Source organism: Amaranthus tricolor, chromosome 8 (assembly GCF_026212465.1).
Source record: "Amaranthus tricolor cultivar Red isolate AtriRed21 chromosome 8, ASM2621246v1, whole genome shotgun sequence".
Taxonomy (NCBI): Eukaryota; Viridiplantae; Streptophyta; class Magnoliopsida; order Caryophyllales; family Amaranthaceae; genus Amaranthus; species Amaranthus tricolor.
This window is the reverse complement of record NC_080054.1, coordinates 5358944-5370253: the sequence shown is the minus strand read 5'-3', so window position 1 is coordinate 5370253 and position 11310 is coordinate 5358944. Positions and strand designations below refer to the sequence as shown.

The 11310-nt window shown below is 36.3% G+C and overlaps 2 protein-coding genes across 2 annotated transcripts; both read left to right on the top strand.

The window, feature by feature from the left end:
* The first annotated feature begins 3527 nt into the window (after positions 1-3527).
* Positions 3528-4117, top strand: LOC130820894 (uncharacterized). The gene is made up of 2 exons (XM_057686437.1): positions 3528-3806; positions 3860-4117. Exons 1-2 carry the CDS (start codon positions 3528-3530, stop codon positions 4115-4117), a joined length of 537 nt encoding a protein of 178 aa, XP_057542420.1.
* A 1658-nt stretch (positions 4118-5775) lies between these two features.
* Positions 5776-6567, top strand: LOC130820891 (uncharacterized mitochondrial protein AtMg00860-like). Its single transcript, XM_057686435.1, has 2 exons — positions 5776-6258; positions 6307-6567. Exons 1-2 carry the CDS (start codon positions 5776-5778, stop codon positions 6565-6567), a joined length of 744 nt encoding a protein of 247 aa, XP_057542418.1.
* Positions 6568-11310: the final 4743 nt, after the last annotated feature.

The window sequence follows — 11310 nt, the reverse complement described above, 5'->3', positions numbered from 1 at the left end:
ATATATATATATATGTATATATATATATATATATATATATATATATATATATATATATATATATATATATATATATATATATATATATATATATATATATATATATATATATATATATATATATATATATATATATATATATATATATATATATATATATATATATATATATATATATATATATATATATATATATATATATATATGTATATATATATATATATATATATGTATATATATATATATATATGTATATATATATATATATATATATATATATATATATGTATATATATATATATATATATATATATATATATATATGTATATATATATATATATATGTAACACCCCGTAATTTATCGGAATTAAAAATAAATAAAATATTATAAAATAAACTATAATAAAATAAAATAAATAAGTAATATTGAATTATACTATTATAAATAGTTAATTATAAGAAATAAAGTAAGTTAAAATTTTAACGGTAATGCATTTTATCGCGTACGCTGTTGTCATGTAGCGTTTCTTTTCTGTTTTCAAAAAAAAAAAATAAAACAATCACTTAATTAATAAATTGATTAACAAAAAAAAATTAAGGAGGGAATGGGAAGGGGGCTGCCAGTTGAGTGTGGGTGTGTGTGTGTGTGTGTGTGTGTCTTGATTTTCTTTTTTTTAGAAAAAAGGGTGATTTGGTTTTATAATTCTCTACAAAATGTAATTTGTTAAGAGAATTAGGTATTTAATAATGTATGAAATTTCAAGTCTCTTGAAGGATTTTGTGAATGTGACCTTGCAAGAGTTATTTTGGTCATGAGAATTAAAAAGGGTTGATAATGTATATATAAACTAATAATAATAATGAATAAAAAAAATGATAATATAAAAATGTAGGCGGCAGCAGCTGTTCCGCCTCGTCAGAGGTACCGACTTGGAAACGTTAGTCGTTTTCCGTTGTTTTAAGCACCGTTGCGGTAAAAAACTCGCTAAACGCTTAAAATAATTAAAAATAGTAAATGGATGTTAGAAATTATGAAATTTGGTACCCAAGGTAATTGACACGTTCCGAACATAATGGCGAAGTCGGATTTTTCATTTGAATTTTCTAATCTGTCGGAAATGGCCCTTAAAGTTTCTGGTCAGAATTTGTAATTTGGAACTATTGGGATTTGGATGTAAACAATTAAAGTTATCAAGCCTTAGTGATATTTTAGAGTATGAAGTGGATTAAATGTGTTAACACGTCCTAATATGTGGTCGTTTTGTGTGTGTTATTTTGGACCTCGATTTCTAAGAGGGCCAAATTTCGGTTGGCTTGAGCAGTGTTATTTGCAGCGCGTAAAGGTACACGTTTAGACCATACTGTTTATGTGGTTGTGCAAGTAGTGTTGTTTCATTTCTAATCGAGGCATTGCAAATCACATAAGGATTACACATCTCAAATAATATGAAATAATTAATTGAAAATTGAGAATTTATGTGTTTGTCACCCAAAGGGGTTGACGTTTGGTTATATTACCCAAAAGGGTTAACGTATTGGTTTGGACTATTATAATTATTGTTCCAATGGCAGTTTTGGATCATTACGGTCTTCATGGGGGTATGCATACTTTAGCCTTTGGCGACCCGAACAGGACGGTCAACGTCTTAGGTCGGTGGTTGCCTTGGGATTAGCTCTCCCAAGTGTATTCCACCAAATGGATTGGTTTTATACTTGAACGACCCGAACAAAACGGGCAACGTTACAAGTTTGATATTATTTAATAATGAATGGATTATACTTGAACGACCCGAACAGGACGGGCAACGTTACAAGTTGCGATTAATTAATAATAAATGTATAGAGCCTATGCATGCTAGGATGAACTTTCTGCTTGTATTCAACCGGATTGATATTTGTATGAAGTCTCTGACGTGTATTAGTTGTTTCTTTGGAACCTACTGGTGTTGTCTTACGACGACTGGTAGGATGATTGCAGGTGGGGTCTGGTGTGAGATCTCGACGTAGAAACCGTAATAATCAAGACTATGTTTTACCTTTTGTATTAGATTATGAGTAAAAAAAAACTCTGTATTAATGTAACAAAAGAGATAGTTTTCTTTTCGCTTCTACTCTTTCGATTAGTTTGTTTAGAGGCCTCTAGGCTCTCGAGTTGTACGTTAGAGCTTCCACTGACTTATTACCTTTCACAATGGTTTTGTTTTCTGTTTATCTATATTTCTTTATCGACGGAACGTTGACGGTCCTAGAGAAAAGTCTTCTCTAGAGTCTGAAAAGTGAACCGAAATTTGTATTTTCATATGGATTTCCGGGTCATTTAAACCGGACCGTTACAATTGGTATCAGAGCCAACGTTCCTCAGATGATATAGGAATAAACAACCTTAGTAGAGAGTTGGGGAGTAGTCCGTAGGATGTAAATTGGTTTGTAAATTGGTTGATATGTGTTTGTGTTGTATGTTGTTAGGTGATAAGTAATGTTTTGTTTTGTATTTTCATGTAGAATCAGGATATATGGATAAGGGAAAAACACCCATGGACTCACACACCCCTAAGGAGATTAGCGAGGTATCGATGTTTGACCCAGAGACTGCCTGGAGAGAAGTTTCCAATGCTGATATATGGAGAATAAGGGATGGTGAAAGTATCCAAGATTATAGGGAGAGGATGCGTATGGTTAAGGCAAAAGCTGATAGGCTATGTTATGATTTAGATTTAGACTTAAATGAATTACATCGTTTGGCCAAATCTAGGAAAAATGTAGAACCCGGGAAGGAGGGTGAGCCCCACATATTGGACGACGCTGATGTGGTCATGGAACCGTTGAAGGAGCGGGACTTACCCGACCCTCCACTAGTGGAAACCGTGGATCAGTCGGAGAGCGAGGTCGAAATGTGGGAGCCTGAGCGAGAACCACCTACTTATATAGAGATTTCTAGCGAGGATGAGGGTGGCAATTGGGGGTCGCACTATGACCTGTATGACTATGGGACTAGGCTTGATAGGGTTTGCTCAGATGAAGAGGATCCCGAAGAAGACGTGGAGGAAGTACCAATAAACCACCCTGGAAATAGTGACAGTGAATCAGAAGAAGCTCTCTCAAACTCCAGCTCTGATTCTAGGGAAGATGCAGATGATGAGGATTTTGACTTAGCAATCTATGATGACAGTGCTGACACTTGGGACGCTTGGCGTTAAAAATGTTTTTCCATTAGTTATATCTTTTCAATTAGTATCTTTTTGAAAAATGTAAAATCCTGCGGGAATCAGTTGAAACGCATCAGGTTATATCAATAAAATATCATAGTATGTTTATGGTTTCTTCCAATGAGCTGTGATGTGTATTATATATTGAGTCGCTTTTACAATGTTCTTTTTAAGCCTAATGTTATATACATGTAGAAATAAATAAACCTAGGCACTAGTGAATAAGTAGTTGTATGATAAGTCAAATTCTGTTCTTTCTCCAGAACTTTCGAATCCCTAGGTCCTTCTTGTAATTAGTACCTTCTTTTTGCTTTCAGAAGATGCCTCCTTTGTCAAGAAAGAGACTGTCTAGAAATGATGTTAACCGTACGCTAAGAAATCTGGTGAAAGCGTTATCTAGTGTAAGCGCACCACGAGAGAGGTCTACGTCGGAATTAGCATCTGAAATGAGCAAACGGATTAGTCAGAGCAAACCCTCAACTTTCGATGGTAAAGGAGAACCATCGGAGCTTGAACTCTGGTTAAGAGAATTTGACAAACTTTTTGATGTAGTAGAATGTCCAAAAGAATTGAAGGTCAATCAGGCTGCATTTTATTTGGTTGCAGAAGCCGACTACTGGTGGGCAAACAGTAGGTCGGGCTTTTGGAGCAGGCTGAGGGGTATTTTGGTTGGGAATTGTTTAAGAGGGCCATGCGGGAGAAATTCTATCCGTTGCACGTAAGGAAAGATAAGTCGAACGAGTTTGCGCGGTTAGAGATGGGTGGTATGATTGTTGATGAGTATTACCACAAATTTATGGAATATCTCAAGTACTGTCCTGATGATGTTCCCACTAAAGAGAAGAAAATGCAGCGATTTGAGCTGGGATTGTCGTATGACATTCAAAAACATATTGCAAGTGATCGTTAAGCAACCTAGAGTAGATGTACAAGAAAGCGTCTCAAATAGGGAATATTTTGAGGAAGGAGAAGGAAAAAGAAAGGGTTAATGTCCCTGAGAAGAGGAAAGAGGTTTCGGGTCAGACCTCGGAGAACTTGTCGGGCTTTTATCATAAGAAAGCAAGAAATTTCGAAAATTTTCAGGGAGGCGGGTCTGGTACAAATTCTGAGTTTAGAGGAGACGCGAAGCCTGCTAAGCCATTACTGGACCGAGATGGCAATGAAAGGAAGTATTTCTGTAGAAGATGCAAGAGAAACCACACGGGAAAAGATGGTGATGGGAATTTGATCGAATGTAACTTTTGCCACAAAAGAGGACATAGGGAGTTTGAATGCTACATAAAGAAAGGGGGTAGAAATCAACAGCCGGGTGGACCACACCGACAACAGAATTTAAACAACGCCAGCAGTCAAATTAGCCAACAGTACGGGAATGGAAATCGTGGTAATGCTGGTCAGAGGTTTCAGCGACCTTTTAATGGAGGACAAGGCCGGGTAGATGGAAACCGGGCTGAAGGGTCAGAAATGCAATGTGGGGGCAATCACGTGGGATGAATTAATGCACAAACGGCTAGTGGAAGGGTATCTGCGGTCAGTACAATAGAAGTTGACCAGGCGACGGATGTGGTTACAGGTACGTTCGCCATTCATTCTATAGCTGTGAATGTATTATTTGATTCGGGAGCTACATGTTCATTTCTTGCAAAGAGTAAAGTAGAAGAATTAAATTTAGGAACTTTTGAACAAGTTTCTTATACGGTGGCTGTTCCGTCGGGAAAATTGTACAGTTGTGATAGACTGTATAAGGATGTACCCTTGAAGATAGGGAAAGTTGTCTTTCCTAGTAACTTGTATGTATTAGATATGGAAGGGTTAGAGGTAATTTTGGGGATGGATTGGTTAGGAAGATATAAAGCCACTATTGAATGTAGAGAGCAGAGAGTATTGTTGGAAGGACCACGACAGGAAAACGTTAGATATAGAAAGTTTCCCAAGGGGCCCAGGACGAATTTGGTGTTGACATTAGAAATTCAAAGACTCGTGAGGCAAGGACACCCTTTGTACTTATGTCATATCAGCCAGGGGGGAAAGAAGGAGGAGGATCCCAAGGATATTGCTATAGTGAATGAATTTTTGGATGTTTTTCCTGACGAGATTCCCGGAATGCCACCTCAACGGGAAATTGACTTCACGATTGACTTGGTACCGGGGACTGGACCGATTTCTAAGGCCCCTTATCGTATGGCTCCGAATGAGATGAAAGAATTAAAGTCCCACCTGGAAGAATTGTTGGATAAGGGTTATGTTCAACCTAGTGTTTCGCCTTGAGGCGCTCCAGTTTTGTTTGTAAGGAAGAAAGATGGTAGTTTGAGATTATGCATCGACTACCGGGAGTTAAACAAGGTAACCGTTAAGAATAATTACCCGTTACCCCGGATAGATGACTTATTTGATCAATTGAGAGGAGCCGGGATCTTTTCAAAAATTGACTTAAGATCGGGTTATCATCAGCTAAGAATAGCCGAAGGAGATATACATAAAACAGCTTTTAGAACACGTTATGGACATTATGAGTTCACCGTGATGCCTTTTGGGTTGACAAATGCTCCAGCTGCATTCATGTGTTTAATGAACCAAGTGTTTAGTGCGTACTTGGATAAGTTCGTGGTTGTCTTTATTGATGACATATTAGTATATTTGAGGGACCGGGATGATCATGAGAAACATTTACGTTCAGTCCTGCAAACTCTGCGAGAAAATAAGTTGTACGCTAAATTGTCAAAATGTGACTTTTGGTTGGAAAAGGTCTCATTTTTGGGTCATTTTGTTTCTAAAGAGGGTATTTCGGTGGATCCGGCGAAAGTAGTGGCAGTTCGAAGTTGGCCGTCGCCAAAGAATGTCACCGAAGTACGAAGTTTCTTAGGCTTGGCTGGGTATTACCGTCGTTTTGTCAAAGATTTCTCACGAATTGCTCGGCCTATGACTTCGTTGATGAAGAAAGAGAAGAAGTTCGAGTGGACTGATGAGTGTGAACAGCCCTTCATAACTTTGAAGGAAAGATTAACCACAGCCCCTGTTCTTACTTTACCTGACCCAAAGTTGGATTATACTGTTTACAGTGACGCATTGAAGAAAGGATTGGGTTGTGTACTGATGCAGGACCGTAAGGTGACTGTGTACGCATCACGACAATTGAAAGTACATGAAGTTCATTATCCTACCCATGATCTGGAGTTAGCTGCTATAGTGTTTGCTCTCAAAATATGGCGCCATTACTTGTATGGTGTCAAATGTAAGATCTACACTGATCATCAGAGTTTGAAGTATCTCTACACTCAGCCTGATTTGAACATGCGACAACGTCGGTGGCTAGAGTTGATGACAGATTATGATTTAGAGTTCATATATTATGAGGGATGAGCGAACTTGGTAGCCGATGCGTTGAGTAGGAAGTCTAATCTCTCATTGTCCGCCTTAGACGGAGTTGAAGATTACATCGGGATTTTGCCAGATTAAATTTGGAAATGATACGTAAAGGTGAGTTACAGGAGTGTCTGAACGCATTGGCTATTCGACCTTCGTTCTTTGAAGAAATTTTAAACTCACAGGATAAAGATCCGAAACTTTTGAAGTTAAAGGAACAGGCACGGGAGGGAAAAGTAGAAGGATTCTTTGTTCAGGAAGATGGAAGTTTGAGGTTCAAGGGTCGCTGGTGTTTACCAACAAGGGAGGAATCTTTAAAGGAACGTATCTTGGATGAGGCTCATTGTACGAAATTTTCAGTCCATCCGGGCGGTGATAAAATGTATCAAGATCTTAAGTTAATGTTTTGGTGGTCTGGGATGAAGAAGGATATTGCGGATTATGTCTCGCGCTGTTTGACTTGTCAAAAGGTTAAAAGTGAGCATAAAAGACCAGGAGGTTTACTATAACCTTTGGACATACCAGTATGGAAATGGGATGATATCTCTATGGATTTTATTGTGGGTTTACCCCGGACGAAGGCGGGAAATGATGCGTTATGGGTTATAGTGGATCGTTTGACTAAATCAGCACGTTTCATCCCTATGAACTGTCGTTGGGAGATGGAACAATTAGCTCGAGCTTACATTAAGTATGTCGTGCGATTTCATGGTGTGCCCCGTACTATTATGTCCGATAGAGATACACGGTATTTGTCACATTTCTGGCAAACCTTGCAACAGGCAATAGGTACTACGTTGCTTTATAGTACGTCTTTTCCTCCGCAGACAGATGGGCAAACAGAGCGGACAAATCAGATATTAGAGGATATGTTGCGTGCTATTGCCATGGAATGGCAAGGGTCGTGGGACGAACACTTAGATTTGGTTGAATTTTCTTACAACAACAGTTATCAAGCATCTATTCAGATGGCTCCATTCGAGGCTTTGTATAGACGACGTTGTCGTAGTCCAGTTTTATTGGGATGATTTCACCGAAGTGGTGACCTTGGGACCTGAGTTGTTATTTCAGACGACTAAAAAGGTGAAGTTGATAAGGGATCGTTTGAAAGCGGCACAGGATCGTCAAAAGTCTTACGCTGACTTGAAACGCCGACCAGAAGAATTCATCGTGGGAGAACAGGTATTGCTTCGCGTGTCACCCATGCGCGGAGTAGTACGTTTTGGTGCTCGTGGAAAGTTGAGCCCTCGATTCATAGGGCCATATGAAATCTTGGAACATGTGGGTAACATGGCTTATCAGTTAGCCCTTCCAAAATCCTTGGAGAAGGTACATGACGTGTTTCATGTGTCGCAGCTTAAGCAATATCATGCCGCAGCCTCTTATGTCTTTGATGCCGAACCTTTGGATTTGGATACATCCTTGTCTTACTCTGAGAAACCGGTTAGAATCTTGGACACGAAGGTCCGTAGTACACGACGGAAGGATATATCTATGGTAAAAGTCCTGTGGTCAAATCACGAGTGTGAAGCCGCTACATGGGAAACGGAAGATGTTATGCAAGAAAAGTACCCTCACCTTTTTCAGGTTAGTAGCGTTACGGGGACGTAACTTCTTAAGGGGGGTAGAGGGCGATAGGAATTTCGTTCGAGTAATGTTAAATCTTTTGGTTGGTAGTTTTGTTTTGCAAGTGCTGTGTTATGATAACATGTGTGTTCTACGTTTTCCGTTGTCATGCAAGTTACGAGGACGTAACTTCTTTTAAGAGGGGTAGTTTGTAACACCCCGTAATTTATCGGGATTAAAAATAAATATAATATTATAAAATAAAAGTATAATAAAATACAAATAAATAAGTAATATTGAATTATACTATTATAAATAGTTAATTATAAGAAATAAAGTAAGTTAAAATTTTAACGGTAACGCGTTTTATCGCGTACGCTGTTGTCATGTAGCGTTTCTTTTCTGTTTTCAAAAAAAAAAAATAAAACAATCACTTAATTAATAAATTAATTAACAAAAAAATTAAGGAGGGAATGGGAAGGGGGCAGCCGGTTGAGTATAGGTGAATGGGAGGAGTTTTGTAACTCCTCTCATAATTGGGTTCTATGGCACAATAAGTGATTGTTAATTCCTATTAATCCTTTAAACCTCAATTGAAGTCTTCACATTCTTAATCCCCAAAAGTGATCACAAAAATCAGAAAAAAAAAATTATTCCTTCCCTTACTCCTAGTTTCGGCTGTCACAAAGGAAAAAAAAATTTTGGTTTGTTCAATTCAATCTTTTGATCAAAAGGGTAAGTTTAATTGAAATTGCTAGTTATAGATTTTATATACAAGGCTTTCTAAGATGAATTATATTTTAATGTAAGATGATATCCTATGAGTTTGAGGAGGATTGAGTATATTTTTTTGTTATATAATTTTCTCTAATAATCCTTTAATAAACTTTAATTTTGTTAAAACGATTAAGTTATGTTCTTGATTTATATTCTTTAACAAAGTTTAAATTTGTTATAAGAATTAAGTTTTGTTGATATTCAAATAAATTTCTTTTATGGTTTAAATTTCTCTAACTAAATTTCAATTTGTTAGTAGAAATTAAGTTGGTATGGATTAAGTTATGTAGTCATCCAAGGGTTTAATAATCCTTTAGCAAAATTTGATTTATTAGAAGGATTGTGTTATATTTATATATATGTATATATATATATATATATATATATATATATATATATATATATATATATATATATATATATATATATATATGTGTGTGTGTGTGTGTGTGTGTGTGTGTGTGTGTGTGTGTGTGTGTGTGTGTGTGTGTGTGTGTGTGTCTTGATTTTCTTTTTTTTAGAAAAAAGGGGGATTTGGTTTTATAATTCTCTACAAAATGTAATTTGTTAAGAGAATTAGGTATTTAATAATTTATGAAATTTCAAGTCTCTTGAAGAATTTTGTGAATGTGACCTTGCAAGAGTTATTTTGGTCATGAGATTTAGAAAGGGTTGATAATGTATATATAAACTAATAATAATATTGAATAAAAATAATAATAATATAAATATGTAGGCGGCAGCAGCTGTTCCGCCTCGTTAGAGGTACCGTCTCGGAAACGTTAGTCGTTTTCCGTTGTTTTAAGCACCGTTGCGTTAAAAACTCGCTAAACGCTTAAAATAATGAAAAATAGTAAATGGATGTTAGAAATTATGAAATTTGGTACCCAAGGTAACTGACGTGTTTCGAACGCAATGACGAAGTCGGATTTTTCATTTGAATTTTCTAATCTGTCTGAAAGGGCCCTTAAAGTTTCTGGTCAGAATTTGTAATTTGGAACTATTGGGATTTTGATGTAAACAGTTAAAAATTATCAAGTCTTAGTGATATTTTAGAGTATGAAATGGATTAGATGTGTAAACACGTCCTAATATGTGGTCGTTTTGTGTGTGTTATATAGGACCTCGATTTATAAGAGGGCGAAATTTCGGTTGTGCTTGAGCAGTGTTATTTGCAGCGCGTAAAGGTACACGCTTAGACCATACTGTTTATGTGGTTGTGCAAGTAATGTTGTTTCATTTCTAATCGAGGCATTGCAAATCACGTAAGGATAAGACATCTCAAATAATATGAAATAATTAATTGAAAATTGAGAATTTATGAGTTTGTCACCAAAAGGGGTTGACGTTTGGTTATATTACCCAAAAGGGTTAACGTATTGGTTTGGACTATTATACTTATCATTCCCATGGCAGTTTTGGATCGATACCGTCACCATGGGGGTATGCATACTTTAGCCTTTGGCGACCCGAACAGGACGGCCAACGTCTTAGGTCGGTGGTTGCCTTGGGATTAACTCTCCCAAGTGTATTCCACCAAATGGATTGGTTTTATACTTGAACGACCCGAACAGGACGAGCAACGTCACAAGTTTGATATTATCTAATAATGAATGGTTTATACTTGAACGACCCGAACAGGACGGGCAACGTTACAAGTTGGGATTAATTAATAATAAATGTATAGAGCCTATAAATGCTAGGATGAACTTTCTGCTTGTATTCAACCGGATTGATATTTGTATGAAGTCTCTGACGTGTATTAGTTGTTTCTTTGGAACCTACTGGTGTTGTCTTACGACGACTGGTAGGTTGATTGCAGGTGGGGTCTGGTTTGAGATCACGACGTAGAAACCGTAATAATCAAGACTATGTTTTACCTTTCGTATTAGATTATGAGTCAAAAAAAAACTCTGAATTAATGTAACAAAAGAGATAGTTTTCTTTTCGCTTCTGCTTTTTCGATTAGTTTGTTTAGAGGCCTCTAGGCTCTCGAGTTGTACGTTAGAGCTTCCGCTGACTTATTACCTTTCACAATGGTTTTGTTTTCTGTTTATCTATATTTCTTTATCGACGGAACGTTGATGGTCCTAGAGAAAAGTCTTCCCTGGAGTCCGAAAAGTGAACCGGAATTTGTATTTTCATATGGATTTCCGGCTCATTTAAACCGGACCGTTACAATATATATATATATATATATATATATATATATATATATATATATATATATATATATATATATATATATATATATATATATAGATATATATATATTTATATATATATATATATATATATATATATATATATATATATATATATATATATATATATATATATATATAGATATATATATATTTATATATATATATATATATATATATATATATATATATA

Bases quoted from the DNA above. Each gene is read 5' to 3' on its own strand.
- LOC130820894 (XM_057686437.1), top strand. From the start codon at position 3,528: ATGCCTCCTTTGTCAAGAAAGAGACTGTCTAGAAATGATGTTAACCGT. The intron at 3,807-3,859 runs GTTGCAGAAGCC...CTTTTGGAGCAG, and splicing joins ATCAGGCTGCATTTTATTTG to GCTGAGGGGTATTTTGGTTG.
- LOC130820891 (XM_057686435.1), top strand. From the start codon at position 5,776: ATGAACCAAGTGTTTAGTGCGTACTTGGATAAGTTCGTGGTTGTCTTT. The intron at 6,259-6,306 runs GTTTACAGTGAC...GTACTGATGCAG, and splicing joins ACCCAAAGTTGGATTATACT to GACCGTAAGGTGACTGTGTA.